General features: G+C 36.4%; 1 protein-coding gene across 1 annotated transcript in view; it reads right to left on the bottom strand.

The window, feature by feature from the left end:
- ISOC1 (isochorismatase domain containing 1) overlaps positions 1-23,165 on the bottom strand; it is a 65,184-nt gene that overhangs the window by 18,399 nt on the left and 23,620 nt on the right. Inside the window, exons 2-4 of the mRNA XM_021009353.2 lie at positions 15,158-15,277; positions 14,848-15,051; positions 14,532-14,648 (exon numbers count right to left, since the gene is read on the bottom strand). Of these exons, the coding sequence (XP_020865012.1) occupies positions 14,532-14,648; positions 14,848-15,051; positions 15,158-15,277 (441 nt within the window). The remainder of the gene's footprint in view (positions 1-14,531; positions 14,649-14,847; positions 15,052-15,157; positions 15,278-23,165) is intronic.

Here is a 23,165-nt window from a genome sequence, read left to right as displayed (position 1 = left end):
TTCAGGGATAACAATACTATATTATTAATCAGATAATTCATCTCAGACTGTTTTGGGAATGGTTAGATAATGTAAAAGTTTGGGACCATGAAATAAATCTATTATTTACTGTGGTTTAAGTCAGAATAATTTTCAATTTCGTTTTAAGGATATGGATTTTGCCACAAACAGTTATTCTAGAGGAGTGTACTTTATGGATTGTCTTATATTACCTTGAAGGGAAATTCAAATTTACCTAAGTTTATTATTTGTTTTGGGATTGACATCTCTATGTAGAACAAACAATTTAAATGTTACTGCTTGCTAGAAATATACATTGTTCTCTATATGCTTTGAATTGATTACTTAGCATATTTATACATCCTATGGTTGGATTTTTGTTACAACTAAGGTAAACTGGCAACATTTAGGTAAATTCATTTCTGTACTGTAGGTCATCCCCTTACAATGAGTGTTGTTACCTATGTTTTCACAGGAGGATTACATCCTTATCAGTCTCTGCTTCTCCAGAGGTAGGGGTGGTGGTGGAGGTGGGGATTAATTGAAGTTCTAATTATTAACTGGAATTCTAAATAAAGTGGAAAATTAGTTTGAATAATTGAAATAAAAATTTTTGTTGAGATAGCAACAAGATCAGATGGTTATTTGTTATATGTAAATGATTCTAATGTATACCTTGGGCATGTTTTTAATAAAAAGTTGTAAATTTGGTTCAGGTTTTTTTTATACATGAAATTGTATTGTTCACCCTCTACATAAGCCAGGCATTTTCTGGTTTCTTTTAACACTTAATTTAAAAGGTTTTAAATTGTTTAATTCTTGATGGCTCAGATGTTATTTGAATTTCCTAAATATATCAACATCACAATTTGCTAACCTATATCAAAGGAAGTTGACCTTACATGTCAACTTTGGCACATATTAAATCTTTAAGCAGAAGGGCCCATTTTACAAATCAGATCCTCAGTTTGTTTGTTTATAAAGCTTCGTCCTTAAGCCTATTGTTGGCAGTGTCTACATCACGTATAGGATTTAGATAGAGAAAGAAAGAGCAAAAAACCTTAAATGCTCTTGAATTTCAAGTGAATTATGTATTCTAACTTGATGCTATCTTTATAGCTCTACTGTTAATGAGATCAAAATCATAAAGTTTGAGCTGGTTTTCACCTCATGAACTAGTTGTTGGAGAAATAAAATTTAAGAGGCTATACTAAATTGTACTAAGATCCTGTAAAAGATTTCAGCAAGAACAATTAAAAGACTCTGCAAGTGATACGAAACCAAATAAGCAAACCTACTGAAAAAGAATCCCTTCAGAGCCACCCTGAGAATGAGACTTATCCCAGAATGTCTTAGAGAAGAAGTTTCTAGAGACCAAGGGGGATGGAGCCAAGATGGTGGAGTAAAAGTACTGACTTGCCTGAACTCTCCCCCAAACCCCTCCAAATATCTGTAAAAAATGGTTCTAAACTAATTTTAGAGTAGCAGAACCCATAAAAAGACAGAATGAAACAAATTTCCAGCCCAAGACAACCTGGATAGTTGATCAGAAAGGTCTATTGTGCTGGGCTAGGAGAGGAACAGAGTTTAGCGTAAGCATACAGGCAAAGACCAGGCCTCAGCAAACCTGGAGCAGACCTCAGGGGACTGAATCAAGAGGAGCTGTGACAGTTTCCAGACTTCTCAACCCACAAATGCCAAAGACAACTTAGAAGGTCAGTATGAAAGGTCTGTGACCTCGGTGAGAGACAAGCTCAGTCCCAGCCCCAGTCCTGGCGCAGCCCTGGGGCAGCAGCTGCTTCTGGAGCTCTTGGCCCACAGAGGGAGGGGAGATCAAGTGGCTGCTCAGAGGAGGATTGCAGGGATCTCTTCACTCCTACTGAGGCAGGATTATCTTGCTTTGCCTGTGCTTGGATCTGGGTCACAGTTCTGGGTGGCGATTCTGGGGCGAGGATGAGTGCTGGCGTGGTGGATCTTGTAGTAGTGGTAAGAAGAAACCCTCCGCACAGTTTCAAAGCAGAAAAGAGTGCTTGTGGTCACTCACAGACCAGAGCACAGGCCAGTTAAGGAGTAAACACCTCGCCCTTGATCATACCACATTGGAAGAACTAAAAATTTATAGGTCCCTAGAAGGATCTCTGAAAACAGCTGCACAAAACCCCCCAAGTTTGGGGACAGTACATTCTCCACACTAGAAGAAGACCCCTACCTTAACAAAGAGTTTATAACTCAAGTAATTGGCTGGGATCATGAGCAAACTTCACAAAAAACTCAGACCACAGAATCTTTCTTTGGTGACAAAGAAGATCAAAACATACAACCAGAAGAAGACAATAAAGTCAAAGCTCCTACATCCAAAGCCTCCAAGAAAAATATGTATTGGTCCCAGGCCATGGAAGAGCTCAAAAAGGATTTTGAGAAGCAGTAAGAGAAGTAGAGGAAAAACTGGGAAGAGAAATAGGAGTGATGCAAGAAAATCATGAAAAACAAGTCAACAGCTTGCTAAAGGAGACCCAAAATATTACTGAAGAAAATAACACCTTAAGAAATAGCCTAACCCAAATGGGAAAAGAGGTACAAAAATCTAATGAAGAGAAGAATGCCTTCAAAAGCAGAATTGGCCAAACGGAAAAGGAAGTCCAAAAGCTCACTGAGAAGATGTTTCCATACACCAGACAACTACAAGGGCCATCTGGGATCCAAGATGAAATATGCTGATTAAACAGACATTGGGAGTGACTTACTGGGATACTGGGAGACTTGCTGTTAAGTGATGTTGATGATCTTATTGTATTACTCTGGCTTATTGTTTCACAGTACCTATGTTTTATGAGTTTTCTTGCATATCTTGATGATATGTGAATCTCCCCTCTAAAATTAGTCCATGGTTCGAGATATTTTTGCTATGGTCTGTGCTATGATTAATCAATCTTTTACCTATCCTTGGTGAATAAACCCTTGTGGTCCTGTCTTATTCTTTTTAGATTTTGTATCAGTTGCTATGTTAAAGCCTGTTCTGACCTTACGCCCAAAAAGTTTGTGTTAATGTGCCCTACTGGTAATGATTATGTTAAAGATCTTATAGAATTAGCTTATAGATAAGTGATCTGTGAGAGACAAACAAGTTTCGCATTAATCAAAGGGGGATACTGAGAAGATGAAATTGATTCTGTATCATTTTTTATTGACCCTATTTGCAATTAATTGATTTTGCCCTGTAACTGCCTAAATCGTGGTTCTTTGTTTCTGAACTTAATTCAGAAATTCAGCAGGCCTGTTATGAGATGTTTAGAAATCCAGTGCTTCTGCTAATCATCATTTTATTCTTGCCTCAAGGAAATCTGCTATCCCTGAGGAATGTGTGTGGACACCAGAGAGTCTGGTACAGTATTTGTGGGCCACCAAGCTATCCGTCAAGCATGTCTGGTCTACCATATCTCTGATCTTGCAGGAAGACTCAAAACAATGAATATTTCTTAGTCCCAGGAAGAAAGGGGGGACCCACCTTCCAACCAATCATATTGTCCCTCTTGCCTCAGCTTTGTAACCAGTCATGTCATCTGCACCCCATGACACCACCTACCCTGTTCTGTTCTTTGTTCTAATCTTATTAGTTAAGTCTTCATGTTGGGATCTTTGGCATAAATTGAGGCAAACCATTGACCTCTTTATTAATTGATTTGTGCCCTGTTAATAAACCATTATCTTGCTTGGAGAAAATGTGCCTCAGTCTACCTTTGTTGAATTTTACTCACGACACTCAATATCTTCCATTTATTCTGTATACCAGCTGCCTACAAAATTTTGGTGCAATTTTAAGTTATTAAAGCTTAGGCTTTAGAGTATGACTGAGTTAGATCAGAGAGGGAAAGTTAGGAGTACCTCAGATGGACCAAGAAAGGCCTTTTAGAGTAGCTTTAATATTCTAATACTCTAAGTAGTCTAATACTACACTAAGTAAAGACACTAAAGTAGTCTTTAATACTCTAAGTAGTCTAATACTACACTAAGACTTTTGGGTTACCTTATATCTATCTATTTAAATGTTGTATCTCCCATTAGAATGTTAGCCCTTAAAAAAAGGAATGTATTTTTGCTTTTCTTTTTATTCACAGAACATAACACTTAATGTTTGTTGATTTGACTTTGACTTGGATTTTATCTTTTATCTATTACAGGGGAAGTAAGCCCTGAAGAGCTGGAAGATTTTAAATAATCAAATTCAGAAGACACAAAGCATAACAATTTCAATAAGAAAAACTGGGATTGTCTGAAGAGACTAATGTGGATGTACCTAATCAACCAACATAGATTTTAAAAGGAAACACACACAAGATGGAAAAAAGGTGAGGTAACAGAGGATGAATATGAGAGTGTGGCACAGGCCTGTAGAGAAATGCTAACATTTGGATTAAGCTGATGCTGGTGCTAAAAGCTAAGGACAATAACAAGAGTGGTGGGTGTGTGTGTGTGGGTGTGTGTGTGGGTGTGTGTGTGTATGTGTGTATTAGGATCTTTGCTTAGACTAGAAGAGACTATAACAACTGATAGCAGAGAGAAAGTAGAAATATTTAATTATTTTGCTTCTATTTACACTCCCAATGGAAAGATCTTTACATTGAAAGTAAACAAAAATGATTATTGACAACTTACCCAAAAGTAAATTGATACCCAAGATAAATAAGGAGAGAGTAGACCATCTATTTTCCTTAAATGAATTCCAGTTCCCATGGCTTAGATGAATGACATCCCTAAATACTGAAAGAACTGGCAGATGTGATTGCTGAGCCACTCTCCGTAACATAGAAGTAGACAGTTCCTGGGAAAATTCTACGAGAGATCAGTAAGGGATATTTGGCAAACACCTAGGAAGGGAAGTATAGTTGGCTTCACAGTACCTAAGCACAGGTACCACTTCATTAAGGAAAGCTTCCTCAAGAAAAGAGCATGCAGGAAAGCAATATTTAAATGCTGTGGAGAAATTGTAAACTGGACTAGCTATGCTAGAAAGAAATATAGAACTATACCCCAAAAGTCACTGACAGTATATATCCTCACAAAACAGCAGTACCACTACAAGTATAATATATATATAATATATATATATATATATTATATATATATATATATATATATATATATATATAATATATATATATATATATATATATATATCAAAGAGACCAAAGAGAAAAGGAAAGGGCCCATATATACAAAAATATTTAAGACAATACTTTTATTGTAGGAAAAAAGTAGAAATAAAGTAGATATCTAATTGTGGAATGGATGAACATACAATAAAATTAAAATGAAATTTTATTGTGACTATGAATGGGATGAACTCATTTATAAGAAGGAAGAGGATCGCAGAATGTATTAGAAAGCAGAATCCAACAATATTTTGTTTACAAGAAGTTTACTATAAACATAACGATGCACAAAAGGTTAAAATGTGGAACTAGGACAAAATCTATTGTGCTATAACTGAACTCAAAAAAGCATGATCTACAACAAAGAAACAGCAAAAACATATGGGATTAAAAGAGATAAACAGGGAAACTACATTATGCTGAAAGGCACATGAAATAACTGCAATACTAAACCTATGTACTGAATAACAAAGAATCTAAGTACTTAAGGGAAAATTTAAATGAATTAATAGGAGAAATAAAATAATTGTGGGGGATCCAATCTACCCCTTCCAGAGCTAGATAAATCCTAACCAAAAAATAAACAAGAAAGAAGGCCTTCTGGTGATTACCAAATGGGCATTAAAAAAGAGTATATGTAATTATCACTTTTGTGGCACTTTTGCAAAAATTGACTATGAACTAGGGCATTAAAACCTCACATGTGAATAAAAACAGGAACATTAAAAATCTATTACTAGTACAATGCAATAAAAAATTATACTTATTACAGCTCTTCTGAGGTAATATAATCCTAAAGAACTAGTGGGCCAAAGAATAATTTATAGAAACAATAAATAATTTCATAGAAGATAATGACGATATGATAACATACCAAAATGTTTGAGATGTAGCCAAATCAGATATTTAGGGAAATTTGTATCTCACCAACAAATAAAGCATACAACAACAACAACAAAAACAAAAAACAACAGAAACCAAACACCAAAATGTAGATTCTGAAAAATCAAAGAAGATAGATATTAACAAAAGTGAACACTAAAAACAGACAAACACAAAGGAATTAATAAGTAAAACTGGGAGTTTTTTTAACTAATAAAATAAATCAGTTGATTTGTTTTTTTTAAAAAAGAGGAAAACTAAATTACCAGTATCAAAAACAAAAAGAATTCATAACAAATGAAGAAATAAAGAAAATTGTTAGAAACTAGTGAAATTTAACTGAAATAGATGCATATTTACAAAAATATAAACTCCAAGATTAATATAACAAGAGGCATTGACCTAATTTCAGAAAAATAAATTGAACAAGACATGAATGACCACTGAAAGTGGAAAAAAACAAACCTAGGACCTGATAATTATATGACTTAGATACATAAAGAAACATTATAAACAAAAGAGAGGAACAAGGAGGGGGGGAAGGATAGGCAAGAGATCATAACCAAACTAAGTATAGAGAGGAGCACAGATGACTAAAAGGACAATTCTGATTACACAAAATTAAGAAAAAAACATTCATAAATAAAAGGAAAACAGCTAATTGGAGGAAAACATTTGAAGCTAATTTCTCTGATAAAAGGTTTCTGAGTTATGTAAGGACCTAATTCAAATGTACAAGACCAAGAGCAATTCCCCAATAAATAAATGATCAAAGGATATGAACAGGCAGTTTTCAAGAGAAGAAATCCAAGTCATTAACAATTAGAAAAGTGCACATTAAATCAAGCCTGAGTCCCTACTTCATATCCATTAGATTGGTAAAGCTGACAAAAAAACAAAATGCAAATGTTAGAGGGGCTGGGGGAAAAGGCATATCATTGCACTTGGTGATGGTGGAACTGTGAAACAATTTGTAACTATGCCCCAAAATTCACTAAAATGTGTATAGCCTTTGATCCAGTGATACCACTACTATGCTTATACCAAAAGAGATCAACAGAAAACAAAAAGACTCTTATGTACAAAAATATTTATAATACCTCTCCTTGTGATATCAAAGAACTGAAACCAAGGGAATGGCTAAACAAAATATGGTATATAAATGTAATGTAACATTGTGCTGTCAGAAATGACAAAAGGGATGTCTTCAAAAGAATTTATAAAGACTTGTATGAACTGAATGAAATGAGCAGAAGTGCAAGAACACTTTGTAATAAACAAAAATATTGTTTAAAAACAAACAATTGTAAAGACTTTAGAATTCTGAACAAAGCAAATTACCAAGGATTATGCCAGATTATCAGTTATGAAGCATGTTACTCAGTACCTAGGTAGATTCAATGTGTAAAATGAGACATATACATACGGACATTGGCCAGTGGGATTGTATTTGTTTGAGTGTGCATATTTGTTACAGAGGTTTTGATTCTCTCTGTTTTTCTTTTCTCAATTGGGGTATGCAGGTGAGAGGGAGAGAGAATAACTGCTTATTAAATGAAAAAATAAAATTTAATTAAAATGAGATACTATTGTTTGATAATAAATTACCAAAGGGACAGATTCAGAAAGACTTTGGAAGGTTTCTGTGAACTGATACAGTCAAACAAACAGGGCTAGAAGATCTATTATGTGATATATAACTTTATACATTACAATATAAAGGAAAACAACATTGAAAGGATAAAAAACCATAAGCAACACAATGACAAAGTAGGATTCTGAATGACTACAATTATATTTTCCCACCCTTTAGTGGAGAGGTCATGATCTGCAAGTGCAGAATGAGACATGTTTTCGGTCACAACCAATGCAATACAAACTTGTTTTGTTTGATCATGCCTATTTGTTACAAAGAATTGTTTTTCTCTTTTTTCTTGGGGGAAGGGGGTCATATTTGGGAAGAGTAAAGAATGATAGTGATGCAAATAAAAAACAGAAAGAAAACAGTAATAAACTTTAAAAATTTAATATATATATATTTAAAAGGCTATATGATTCATAGTTTCATATACAATCTTCTTTTTCTGGCCTTCTTTACATATGTAAGTGTTTATAACCCCACCTCCAATCCCTAGTATTTTTATTTTGGTCATGTCAGAATAGCCTTATTTCTTTTTTTTTTTGAAAGCATTTCTAAAGTAGTAAATACTAGGAATGCTGTGGATAGAGTTTACATAGGTTTTAGTTAAGCTTTTCATAAAGGACCTCATACTTTTATTTTGGACAAGATGAAGAGATACGATTTAGAGGACAATAAAATCAGATGAATTCATAACTGGCCAGACAGCTGGACTAAAAAAGTAGTTATTAATGGTTCAATATCAGCAAGGCAGAGATTGCTCACTGGAATACCCGAGGGATGTGGTTTTTGCCTTGTTTGTTTATCATACTTATCAATGAATTGGATAAAGGTGTATGTGGCACAGTCATCAGATTTGCAGATGAAACAAAATTAGAGAGCGAGCTAATATACTGGATGATGGAGTTGGGATTCTAAAAGAATATTTACAGGCTAGAGTTGAAATCTAATAAGATGATATCCAATAACAATAAATTTAAGTGTTACACTTGGATATAATAAATTGAATCAAAATAAAAAGTTTAAAAATGGGGAGGCATAGCCTGACAGTTTTCATTCTGAAAAATGTCTGGACTTTTCAGTGGGCTGAGTTCAATATGAATCATGAGTGTGATGTGGCAACCAAAAAAGGTAACGAGAACTTGGACTATATTGAGAGGCACAGCTTCCATGGATAGTGAGGTGAAAGTAGTCTTTCCTCATCAGAGCTCATCTGGAGAACTGTGTTCAGCTTGGGGGGGGGGGCGCCACAGTTTAAGCAGGACATTCACTGTCAGTGTGGACAGTGTTCTCTGGAGAGCAGCGAGGATGGCAAAGAGAGCTGAGACAATGTCATGTGAGGTTGGTTGAAGGAACTGGGCAAGTTTAGATTGGAAAGAGAGGATTCTGGGATGATAAGGAAGGTGTCTTCAAATATCTGAAGGGCTAATATGAAGAGGAAGAAACAGACTTGTTCCATTTGGTCCCAGAGAACAAAACAAGGAGCAATGGGTTAAAGGTGAAGAGAGGCAAAAGCACGTCAGGAAGAACTACCTAACAATTACAGATCCCCAAAAGTGGAATCTACAGCCACTCCTCAGAGGTCTTCAAAGGTAAAGTAGACAAAACCTCGCCAGGTTATGTGACAGTGGGGATTCCTTTTATATAAGGGTTGGATTAGACAGGCTCTGAGATCCCTTCCAGCTCTCGAACTGTGACTCTGTAATTGTAACTCCTGATTCTAAGGTAATAAAGGGACATATTCAGATAATCCCATTTAAGACAACTGCACAACTTTTTTGATAATCAATTTGCTCTGAGGCCCATGCCACTTTATTAAATATGAAATAAACCAGAGAAACCTCTTTTCTCATAACCTTTTGCTCATCTCCCTATCATCCCCTTCATCTAATAGGCTTACATATGAATATTACTGGCTATTGTAAAATTTTTTAAATGGATTTGTGATTTGATCTATTCCAGAGTTCTTTTTCCAGGCACTCATAATCCATCTAATAGTTAAGTACAGATCTGGGCTTGGCCCTGTGGTGTTTACTGTACTTACCAATGAACTGGCTACTTAGCCATACAAGAAAGGAATATTAAGGAACAGGAAAAAAAAATATTTATCCAAGGATACACTGATTCAGTTAAGCACAGCTTCCCTGCATCTATGTTATCCATGGTGATTCACTAGCAAAGCCTTTGGCACAGGCTGAAGCTCAATGTATCTTTTCCAATTGACGTAGAAACTACATCAAAACTCTGAGCTAAACTAAGTCTCTAAGACAGGTTTCTGTTTTTGTTTTTAAGAAGTGGCCCATACCCTACAGCAACAGACTCTGGTAGATATAGTCCTACTACCACATGCCACTCCTTAGCTGCAAATCTTCAACCACTTAAATGACTTTGTGTCTCTTAATGGATAGGCCCAATTTGTAAGAAGCTGGACACAGGCCACTCAAATCTCTGTATTTAGACTTGAGTAAATTTGGGATGAGTTTGTCTAGAGCCAAGGTCAAAGTTCTCTTGAATGATCACCCTAGAAGTAGTACCTCAGAGGGACTGCAGGTCACATGCCACATTGTAGTGACCTGGAAAGGAGGTGGGGGGACAAGTACAAAGAGGGCTGCCGGATATTGGCAGCCAGGCTGCTATTATATGAAAGAATACTAACGCCCGGATCCATAGGAAACTTCATGGGGCAAGCTATTGAAGAAAGAAGCAATCTTGTTCAGACAGAAGTCCGGGGTGATCATAGTTTGTGGCAGCTAATCAGAAGAAATTATGTATGTCCACCCCAGGGGTGATAAAATCAAATGACCATTTCATTTCTGCAGCCAAAAGCTTCCTGAAGCTGCCACTTACAATATCACTTTAAAAAAGCTGTTGTTGTTAAGTCGTTTCAATCATATCCAACTCTTCGTGACCTCATTTGGGTTTTCTTGGAAATGATACTGGAATGGTTTTCCATTTCCTTCTCCAGCTCTTTTACAGATGATGCAACTAAGGCAAACAGGGTTAAATGACTCACCCAGGGGCACACACTAGCAGGTGTCCAAGGTCACATTTTAATTCAGGTCTTCCAGACTCCAGACCCAGCAGTCTATTTACTGTGTCACCTAGCCTCCCAAAATGCAATTAGTCTCCCACTATTGGACCCTAGTTGTTACTAAGCAGATTGGTGATAAAAGATGAGCTCTCATTAAGAGGTAAATAGATAGAGCTCCTCTAGCAGCCTTTCAATCAGACTGACAGGGAAAGAAAGAAAGTGAGGTATTAAAGTGAGTAGATAACATAAAGGCCTAAGATTGTTAAATGGAAAATGGAAATTTTGCATTCAAGATTGAGCCTGACCTTTCTTCTAATTTTATTTATAATAAGACTGGCAAGATTAATATGATTTAGCTCTTCTAGTACTATGACAACTTATTGGTCTTTGGATGCTCACATTTTGAGCATGAAAAGTCAAATTAAAGTTTGTTGATGGATTAAAAATTGGTTTTTAGCACCCTCTGTCACTTTTCCCACTACTCTGCCACTGTCACAGAAGAAGTTGAAAGGTATGAAGCCATTTAAATTTTTTTCCTTTGTTTTACTGGTTGCCCACAGTGAAAATAAAAATATTAATTACTATCCCACTTGTGATATACTTTTCTATGATTGGTTAAGTTAGTCATTGGAAAACAGCTGTTCTGTTTCTGGGGTCAAACATGAAGCCTTTCAAGCATGGTAAAAGCTGTCAGAACTTACACTTCATTGTCAAGAGCCTTCAAAAATCCAGGGTTATTCCTCGAATGACAGTAAATACTGTAACTCTATCTTAAAGATAACAGTAAGAGAATCAGTTGTCCCTGTGAGAGGAGCTACCAAAACTGGTGTTATGTTAGCAGTAAGTAAAATGCAACAGATGGCTTAGGGTTTTAGCTGGCCAATAGGTTTAACCTATTTTAATAGCTTAGAAATTAAAGTTATTGTTTTAGGCAACGACAAAAACTTCCTGAGCTCCTCTAGCAGCCTTTCAATGAGACTGACAGGGAAAGAAAGGAAGTGAGGTATTAAAGCAAGTACATAACACAAAAGAACATTCAGTTCCTTTATGTAGACAGGAAGAGGAAGAGTATGTCTCTACCCTCTCTCCCCAGCTATGCTTAATCATCAGTGGAGATACCACTCAGTGTAGTCAGATCCATCATTCTGGTTTAAAAATCATTACTTTATTAACACTGATAAGACCTTTCCACAGTTCCTAATGTTCTTTTCTGGTGTCTGACGTGCTTGTGATAGCTGGCATTCTCTTCATAAATCCTCTTGATTCTAAGGCCAGGGCCAAAGGGTACCCTAGGAATCAAGCTGACCTTCTCTTGTAGTCCATGGGGGGCTTGGGTTTAAATCATGGGAGAACCAAGAGAATGAGAACCACAATGTGTTAGCAAAAAAGAACTTTTATTGAATGAGGATAAACTTACATTTCCAGCCAGCAGCACAGACACAGTATAGACCCTGCAAGCAGTATAGACAGCTTGTAGGGGAAATCCCTTTTATACAGGACCAGCAACCTGAACAGTCACATCTTCCCCCAAAAGACTTTTTTAAAAAATCAAAGAGTAAGAAGCTGCAGACATACTTTCAGCGATAAGACTAACCCCAAACCTGCTCCTTCTTCTAACTTCCCTATTTCTTTTGATGAGACCACCAGTTACCAAAGCTTGAATCCTCAGATTCATCTATAGAACATTGGTTAGGAATGAACAAGAATTACATAAGATGAGAAAATGAAGGAACATTACAAACTGTATCAAAGGAGAAAATATTCACAAATCTTTCCAATTCTCAAAGAAAATAATGTTCCTTTGCAAACTAATTTTCGGTCTTCTTATTTAAAGTAACTTGCTTGTAGATTTACATGAACTGATACAAAGTGAAGTGAGCAGAACCAGCAGAACTGTACACAGTAACAGCAATATTGTGCAGTAATCAACTGTGAATGACTTAGCTGTTCTAGCAATACAAAGATCAAAAACAATTCTGAAGGATTTATGATGAAAAATACTATCCACCTCCAGAGAAAGAAAGATGGTGTCTGAATGCAGATCAAAGCATATTATTTTTTACTTTTTTGTGTGGGGGTTTTTTTGAGGGGATCTGTATTTTCTTTCACAACATGATTAATATGGAAACATATTTTGCATGGCTGCACATGTATAAATTATATCAAATTGCTTGCCTTCTCAATGAGGGGGGAAAGGAGAAATGGAGAGAATCTGGAACTCAAAAAACTTTTTAAATGAATGTTAAAAACCGTTTCAACATGTAATTGGAAAAAATAATTTTTTTTAAAAAAATTACTTGCTTATGTGTTTCAGCTACTCAATCTCATTTGTATTGAAATCATTTCCACTAAGACATGTGGGTAAAGAGGAATGTTCACACTTTTAGGTCACTACATTACTAGTTAATGGTTTTAATGGCAACTTTAAACATAAACGGAATAGGAACTTTATTTCATAGATAGGCATGTTTCATATGCTTATTTATACTTTCCCTATTCTCTTTCTCTTCCTAATGATGGAGTCAGTAGTCTAGAGTTCAAGGCAGGAATAAGACCATGTTATTTATTTCCTCTCTGGTCCACTGATTATCCTCTCTCTCTCTCTATAGCAATACAGCTTAGAACTCAAAATGAGGTCTAAAATTCCTGGAACCCCACTTCTCTCCACCCCTGTCAGTGGAAGGGGTAGTATTTCCTCTTCTGTATTACCATGGCTTAATAAAACGTTGAATGAATAATTCTATTGCCTCCATCTTTTTTTAAACTTACTTTATAATTTCTCAAAGATCAAGGATTGCACCTATCTATACCAGCAAAAAACCCTCAAATTTCATGTGTTTATTTTTGTTATGTGCAGCACTATTTTTGTTATATTGCAGCACTGCACTATAACTGAAATTATTATTTTTCTTTGGAGATTTCAATCCCAGCCTATCACATAAAGGACTGTTATATATTATATACTTTAGAGAACTATAAGCAGTACAGTGAAGCTCTCTACTCTGAAGTTTTCCACCACTGACCTATATAACTCTACCTTTCTTGTCAGTTTCTTTGCGTCTAGCCTTCCATCAAATGTGAAAAGTGAAAATAATAAATAGTGAAAAGAATCATCTTTTTCAAAAGTTACTTTTTTTTATAACTTTCCCCTTTATTTACTAATTTCTTTTAGTTTTGTGGCCATATTTAGTCTGGCCAAAGATGGAAGAACTGTATTTAACTCCCAGATGTCAAAGGAGTACAGTGTTTGTCTAGAGGTGACAGCATACATCTGAAAAGGGCACAGGTACTTTGCATTCTTAATGCCCTCCATCGTGAGTACATACTTGGATGAAATTAATACCAGCTTTTGGCCTCAACAAACCTGAAGAGTACGGCATAGGATATTCAAGTTAGGACCATGGTGGCAAAATCAGTTCTTCAGGATATCAGGAATCATTTATTTAATATGATTACATTGCGCATAGTAGCGAAGCCCTAAATGAATTCACATAAATTTTTAATTTCTCAACAATTCTGAACTCAAATATAATAATATAGAGCTATTATTAGGTTGGTTTTTTATTTGTTTTTTGGGCTTTTTGCAAGGCAATTGGGATTAAGTGACTTGTGTAGGGTCACACAGCTAGTTAAATGTCAAGTGTCTGGTCTGAGACTGGATTTGAACTCAGGTCCTTCTGACTCCAGGGCTGGTGCTCTATTCACTGTACCACCTAGCTGCCCCTGTTATTAGGTTGTTAAGCACTGTTTCAAAAGCAGGTTGACTTGGAAAATGTGATAGGATCTATGACAAGATATATAAGTACAGATATTAAAGTGGTCATGTTACCTCAAGAGCAAACATCCTGTCCATCATGCTTCTTGATGAAGTGGCATCAGCTACAATGTGAACTTCGACACCTCGGCCAACCAATTCCAGAGCTGTTTGCTGAATGCACACATGAGTCTAATAGAAAAGTGTTGACATTATAACAACAATAAAACACAACATAAGTCGTTTTGATACCCCTCAATTCTTAAAAATAATAAAAAACTGAAGATAAATAGGCTTAATAAGCACAAACTAGCACTTCTATTTGTCAAGATCACATTTTAAAAGATAAATACAAATCAATACAATAACATTTCATAAGAAAAATACCTACTTCTACTCCAAATAAGACAACACTACGGACTCCAGGAATTTCTGCTAATGCTGCTTCTACTTCTGGTATTACCATGGAAAATTTAGTCTTCGGAAGCACCAGTTTAACACCTGTTAAATCAATTTCTTGTACAGTACTGCCAAGACCTTTGGGGTACTGCTCTGTTACAATAACCGGAATTCCTAAAATCCGTGCCCCCTGCAACTGCAAATAAAAAAAAGAATAATTTTTTTTTCAAAAAGATATACTATGCCTCAAATAAACAGAATAGAAATTTAATACATTACACAAATTATTTTTTTAAACCTACCAATCTTTGTCCTACACTAATGATATCACCAAAATACTTGATGGCTGGTCTGAATCTTTCTTGCATATCACAGCAAAAAAATACAGTGCTTGAAGGTGTAAGATTTCCCAGTGTGGTGAGCTAGAAAAAGAAAAGAGGGGAGAAATTAGCAGTTCATTTTCAATTTTTAATTCCGGAATATATTTATTAACAAATTTTTAATGTTTAAAACTTAAAGCAGGTAATGAGATGCCTTAAAAATGAAACACAAAAACTGGATACTGGCAATTTGAAATGAACTGTGACACAGCAAGAAGTGTTTAGAAAAGTCAGAGAAAATCAGAAAAATGATGCTTAGCTAATGAAAACACAATGTAAAATTATAAAAACCAGAAACTTTTTAATATTGAAATTTGTGCCCTAAGTGACTCCATTGTTTTCAGTCTGGCTTGTCTTCTGGTGTGTACCTGCTTGCTGGTCAGCACCTAGCATTAATAAGTCTTTTTTGAGAGGAGTCAGGCAGTCTGCAGGCATGAACTTTGATCCCATTCCCTACCAGAGAATCAGCATATAGCAATATGGGCTTTCATCCCATCCCCCTTACCTCTAGTCTCATTTCCCTTATGATGTGGCAATGCAGGAGAAGCTGAAGCCCAATGGTCCATCATCTTTTGGAAATATGCATCTTCCTGGATAGTAAACACTAGCCCATCTCCTTTTAAAAAACCTGTACCTATCAGGATTTATCTTGCCTGTATTAGAAAAGCTGTCTTTAAAAAGCAGCTGGCAGTTTGTGGCCATTCTACCAAGGTGTTTTCCAATAAACTCCTTTTAATTGTCTCTATGCAAGTTTTCCTACTTCAATCAGGGCAAGCAAAGATTTTAACATTAAAAAATACAACTTTTAGGAAGACAGCAAAAATGGGAGAAATAAAGGTTTTTAATGAATGGTGCTTCACTTTTAAAAGCAACATCTAACCACTTGCTAAATGACCTGCAACATACCATGAAAACAAAAGTCTAAAGCAATATCTCTGTTCTCAGATATGTACTAGGACAACGTGGAAATCAAATGAATTAAGTTTTTTTGTTTTTGGGGGGTTTTTTGGCTGGTCAATGGGGTTAAGTGACTTGGCCAGGCTCATATAGCTAGTAAATGTCAAGAGTCTGAGGCTGCATTTGAACTCAGGTCCTCCAGACTCCAGGGTAGGCGCTCTATTCACTGTACCACCTAGCTGCCCTGAATTAAGATTTTTTTTTAAAAATTACACTGCCTCATTTGATATTGCCACATTTAATAACAGATTCCACTACAGGAATCTACAAGAAGAGTTCGTGTCAATTGAGCCTTTAAGGAGGGTGTGTTCTTGTTTATTTGTTTTCAGTCACATCAGACTCTTGGCAACCCCATTTGGGGTTTTCTTGGCAAAGACACTAGCTCATTTTACATATGAGGAAACTGAGGCAAACAGGGTTAAATGACTTGCCCAGGGTGACATAGCTAGTAAGTGCCTGAGGCCGAATTTGAACTCAGGTTTTCCTGACTCCAGGCCTGACACTGTGCCACCTAGCTGCTCAGAGAAGGAGCCTCTGCTAATTGCCAAGTTTTTGTATTGCAGGGATATCTCAAGGATTAGGATTGGGTGGTGAATATAACCTTTACAATTACCTTGAATAACAATACGCATTAATTTTCATTGAAGTTTATAAAGTACTTTCTTCATAATGTCTCTATGAAATAAGTCAATAACCCCTCAGACATATATTCTATGAATCTCTCTTAAGTATCCTGTTTCCCCACAAAAATTTTTTCAACTTTATTCTCTAATTAGAATGTAACATGGAATTTGTTTGTCCTGTTTGTGGTAATGACGTTATTTATTAAAAACCTCAAGGGTAAGGGCAATGCCATAGTAATCTTTATTTTTGTATGTACTTGGCACCCAATAGTCATACGATACATGAATGAATGAGATCCTAGATTTAATAAACCAAAGAAAATTAGATTAAATTTAATGGTTGCAAATGTAAAAGGCCACACTTGTATTTTTTTTTAAATCAAGAACAGTATGGGGAGAGGGGAAGATAGAGCAAGGCTAGACAATAACTCATGCAAAAGGCAACAGGAGTAACTGTGGGGAAATGGAGGCATGTTAGAAAATAAAGAAACTTCAAACATCTACAAATGCCTCAGTCAAGTTCTAAAAACACAATGGAAAGGGCAATTAGATAAAGAAAAGCAAGGGGAAATTCCTGTAAGCTTCTGTATGCACTCTAAAATTGCACAAAAAGACTGCCAGAATCTTGCAGAACCTCTAAAGACAAGCTGGGGTACTCCGAATACAAAGGCTGAAAGCAATGTGGACTTATGGCAGGGTCTGAACAGGAACCCAGGCAGCCTGCCTGAGGTACTGCAGAAGACAAGGCCAGGGCAGAACCTAGGAAGCCAAACTCTTGAGATTTTGCAGTCAAAAACAACAGAGAAGAGGTCAACCAAAATACTGAGGTCAAACTCAAGAAGTCCTAGATGTGACGGGGCCTATTAACACTCATCTAGGACCAAACAGACACCTGTCCACTGCACCCAAGAGTTTAGGTGGGAATTAATACTGACCTTTCAAACACTGTCTGGAAAATGAGATGGAGGGGGCAGCTAGGTGGTGTGGTGCAGTGGATAGAGCACTGACTCTGGAGTCAGGAGGACCTGAGTTGAAATCCAGCCTCAGACACATAACACTTATTAGCTGTGTGACCCTGGGCAAGTCACTTAACCCTACTGTCTAACCAAAAAAGAAAAAACAAAGCTTGAAAATGAGATGGAAGATACGAATAATAAGGAGAAAATGCCAAACACAATGAAAAAGAACCATAGACTGAGAGAAGTCCAAGAGGTAAGAAGGAAAGAAGAAAGTAACCTCATTAGTCCTAGCTCTCAGGGAAACGAAGGTGCTTCCAAAAAGGACTACAATAGTACCAGGAAGAAATGAAAGAAAAGATACAAAACGGAAAAATATACAGGGAGGAAAAAGGACAAGAAGAACTGATAATACCTTAGCAGAGACAGTGGTAAACCTTATTTAAGAACTGAACTTAACTGAAAATTAAAATGGGATAAACAGAGACATTGGTCACTTACCCAAACAAGAGAATTGTACAAACACGGACATTTCTGATTGTCCCCAAGACAATAAGAAACATTAAAACTTTAACTCCCTTGGCATCTGCGTGCCTAATTTTCCCTACTTCAGCACCATGCTTCTGCTGCAGTGTCATTTGGAACCTCCCTCTCTGCCTGGAGCTTCCTAACCCAGGCATATCCATCCACCAATGACAGCGTCCTCCTCCCAGGGCCTCTGTTTTAGAGAGAGGCTCAGGCCAGGACACCTTTATTCCCTTTCTGGCTGTGCTATTAATTTTCAACACCATGCCCCTACATGAGGACTTTAATTTCTTCACACCTGCTGTTTTCAAGTCCTTTCTGTGTGTTGTATTCCCCCATTAGAATGTAAGCTCCTTAAGGGCAGGGACTGCCTTTCTTTTCATTTTTTTTAATCACTGGCATTTAGCACAGAGCCTGGCATATAGTAAGCACTTAATACTTAATTGCCTGTTGCCAAAAAGAAGAAGACAGAGAGAGAGAAAGAGAGAGAAAGACTGAGACTATATTGGATTCTTTTCTCTTTACCTCTTGAACTTCTCTTAGTCTAAAGAAAGTAAAAAATATAAAGAATTCACCAAATCATTTAATGAAAGAAATTTCAAAATAAAATTCCTAGGAATATTATAGCCAAAATCCAGAGTGTTAAAAAAACTGCAGGTGGCCCAAAACAAAAAGATCAAGTACCAAGGAACCACAGTAAGTATCACCCAGGACGTGGCAGCTGCCACTGTAAAGAAGAGAGTTTGGAATATCATATTCCAAAAGGCAAGAACACACAAACCAACAAATAAATAAATAAAGGCTTGTAACCAAGAATAACCTATTCAGCAAAACTGAGTGTGTGCAGGGAGTTTACAGGGAAAAAAAGAAATAAAATAAAAGATTTCCAAGCATCCCTGATGAAAAGGTCAAAATGGAGCAGAAACTTGAAAATGCAAATACAGGAGTCAAGAGAATTTATGGGACAACACAATGATGCAGTGTTTATGTTCTAAAGGGAGAGAAGAAACAAGATTCTCTTCAGATACTTCAGGTCATAAAGTTACGTCAAATAACAGAAGGTCCGTGGTTTTGTTCACTTTTGATGGTCTCAGGAGAAGAAGGAAAAGATGGAGAAAGGGGAAAACACTGAAGAAGAACATAGGAGGAATCAAATGGAATACTGCTATCACCTGTTCTAGGGGTTCATGGGATAAAGAGTATACAAGCATGGAGGAAGGTGTGGGAAAACCAGGTATTCCATGATGAGCCTCACTTCCATCTGAAGCAGAAAAAGGAAGGCTAACACACACACACACACACATTCAGGGAACTGTCATAAGCAAAACAAAATCTCATGTCATATAGTAAAGTGTGAAAGGGGGATAAAAGGAAAGAAAGTGTGAAAACCTGAGGTGGGAGAACGGCAAGGGGAAAAGAAAAGAGGAAATAAGGCAAAACAAGCAGCTTCAATTGGAAATCGCTAATGTTAAACTATTCTCTTTCAATACCTTTTTGTAGAAAGGGGAGTAGGGGTCAGGGTGGAGGCAAAGAGGAAAAAGTACAAGAGGACTTGATGGAGAAAAATACCCGATTAACAATCATTATGTGAATGTGAATGAGATGAACTCATCATAAAATGGAAAAGAACAGGAAGTGGATTAGAAGGCAGAATCCAAAAATATGTTATATACAGGAAACATACTTGGAACATAAAGGTTCACATAGAATTTAAAAAGGAACTGGAGTAAAATCAATTATGTTTAAGGTTAACTCAAAAAACCTCAGGTAGCAATCATGATTTCAGACAAAGCAAAGAAAAAAAAGAACAGATAAAGAGATAGGCAAAGAAACTATGTTAAAGGCACAACAGAAAAGAATATCAATACTTAATAAATATCTATACCAAATCTCATGGCATCTAAATACTTAAAGGAAAAATTAATCAAAAGTTAATCAAATTACAGGTAGAAATAGTAAACTATGATAGTGGAGAAACTCAATATACACCTTTCAGACTGAGATCAATCTAACTAAAAGATGAACAAGAAAAAAGTTAAGACCTGAATAGAACAAATTAGATGTTAGATTTCTGATTATTACTGAATGACATTAGAATTTAAGCTCCCTGAAGTATTATTTCATTCTCTGTACTTATATCTCCAGTCCCTGATATATAGCAGGTGCTTAAAAGATTACTGGTTTGTTGATGAGGGCAAAAGGAGTTTACATATTTTTTTCAGCTGGGAAAAGCAATTTACAAATACTAACAATTCACCAGGACATAAAAATTTAACAAATGTAGAAAAGAAATTATATTAAACACATATTTGCTTTTCTGATCACAATGCAACAAAGTATATTCAATAAAGAGCCTTTAAAGAAAGGATAAAAATTAGAGATTAAATAATTTAACTTTAAAGAAATGGTGAGTCAAGGATAAATTATGGAAACAATGTAAAATTTCCTCTAAGAAAATAACAGTAATGAAATATATATCAAATGGAGCTGAAGAAGTCCTTAGGAGAAAAATTTGATGTTATTAACTACTATTTAACAAAAGACAGAAATAACAGATTAATGAACTGGACATGCAAATAAGAAAACTAACAAAGCGTCAGTTAAAAATCCCCAATAAAACACCAAGTAGAAATTCTGAAATGGTAAGAAGAGATTAACAAAGTTAGAAGAAAACCACAGTGAGCTGATAAATAAAACTACAAGATTAAAAAAAGTTAAACTGTTGTCTAGTCTGATTAAAAAGAGAGAAAGTAAAACCAAATTGGATAAAATATGAGATTCACAACAAATGAAGGTGAAATAAAAGAAACTATTAGAAATGGCAAACTATATCTTTGCCAAGAAAACCCCAAAAGAGGTTATGAAGAGTCAGACACGACTGACAACAACAATATTAGAAACCTTTCTGTCTAATTATATGACAATAAAATTGATGACTTTGATAGAACGAATACTTAGAAAAATATAAAATATTCATGTGATAGGACCAATATTGTTAACAAGGTTTCCCCCATATCCTCCTCTCCCCCTTAATCCATACGTAAGCCAAGATAATCTATGCCTCCCTCGACACAGTAAATCACCACAACCTGCACTGCTTAGTATGATCTCATACTAAGACATGGGGTGGGCAGATCAGGAGACATCGACAGAAGCCAATTTCCCCTGTGTCCTTGTTGTATATCCTTGCCATGTTAGAGCTAAGTTAACTTTTTTTTTGTGCTTAGTGCATTTTGTCTCACCATCAAACCTAAACTAAAAAAATATTGGTGACAACTCTGCCACTAAGATTTAGTGTATTTGGTAACTGAAAAAAGATGAGATATCACTGTCACTCAAATAATGACTGAATTGGAAGAAGACTGCTGAAAGTCTGTAGGGCCATCAGAATAGCAAAAGCCCTTCTAAGACATTTATGGGGAATCCTCTCAATGAAAATGAGCTGGATCCTGCTCACATCAAGCTATTAACTCAGTGGGTGTTGGGAGAAGCTGCAAGAGAGGATAAAGTATGAAGTCCAGAATACCCTTGTTGTTGTTAACCATCCTGCAAAGACTAGACTGCCGGCATAATAAGATTGAAAGTAAATTTGACTGCCACATTCAGAAATTAGAACCAAAGTTCTCCAATTTTAGGGACTATTCAATGAAAGCTGAGGAGCAAACAATAGCGCTGCAAAAACAGAGATCTCTCTTGAAGAGGCTGAAGACTGAGAAGCCACAGATAATAGACCTGAGTACACTCTCCAACCAAAGGTTCCAGTTTAGATGCATCATGCAGAGATCAAAGAAATCAGACAGAATGAGCATGGAAGTAAGAAACGTAGAAACTTCAAATGGTGGTTTAAAAAAAAAAAGACATTACTTCTCCTGGGAGGAGGGTGATTTCCTCCACTGAGGAAATATGAGATCAGTAGGACTTTACCACCAAGGAACTGGGTAGGTTGCATAAGAAGTTCAAGCCTAAGAAATCACTGGAGCCAATGTTGAGACCTTCTCTGCAACTTAGCTCCAGAGATTTAGTGAGCTCTCTGAAGACTTACTATAATCAGAAAAATCAGACATAGGCTCCAAATGAAGATCAACCACCTTTTCCCCCCATTTTTAGGTGACTGAGATGAATTACTCACACCTAGTCCCATAAAGGTGAATTCCCATTGTAGTAGCTACCTGATGGGGATCTTCAAGAGAGGGCATGAAATACCTAAAGGAAATGAGTTTGAGAGACTGAATCTACATACACATTCACACAGCTTCACAAACTCTATAATTGGCCTGCCTTGGGCACTTATATCCTACCTTCTGGGTGCAGTCTCCTACAGAATGCCTTCAGATTTTAGCTCTAGGTTTCCCCTAGCACACACCTATGCAGGTGTAGGCTAAGCAACCAGTGAAATTTGAACAGTAAATTCAGGCAGCTGTGACTTGTGCAAATATTGATATCAATGTAAATAGGTACTCAGAGAATGACGGGAGGAGTCCTAAAGACTACTCCTCAGCTGGATAAATGTACAGAACAATGATCCCCTGCGGGAGGAAGCTTTGGGTATGGGCCTGGAAACATGGGGCAAACAAGAAAGCAATGAATGGACGGCTTATGGGAGTGCTAACAAAAACATACAGGGTAATTCAATTCCAGGACAGCTGAGACCCTTCAGTCCTACCCAAGCCTAAAGCCTTCTCTAAAGCCCTAACCCCGTTTGGATCATTCAAGGGAGGCTACAGTGGAGAGGCCATGGTGGAATTATGGCCTCTCAGGAGGAAATATCTGTGCAGACGCTTTCAGCAACATCTGTGTGTGTTATATGGGTAAGGGTGAATGGAAACCCTTAGAATTACACAAACCATACCACATAGTTAAGAATAAAGA

The sequence above is a fragment of the Phascolarctos cinereus genome, unplaced genomic scaffold, assembly GCF_003287225.1.
Source record: "Phascolarctos cinereus isolate Bilbo 61053 unplaced genomic scaffold, phaCin_HiC Scaffold_4;HRSCAF=312, whole genome shotgun sequence".
In the NCBI taxonomy this organism is placed as follows: domain Eukaryota; kingdom Metazoa; phylum Chordata; class Mammalia; order Diprotodontia; family Phascolarctidae; genus Phascolarctos; species Phascolarctos cinereus.
Note: the sequence above shows the minus strand (reverse complement) of the source record. Positions and strands in the feature narration are given on the sequence as shown.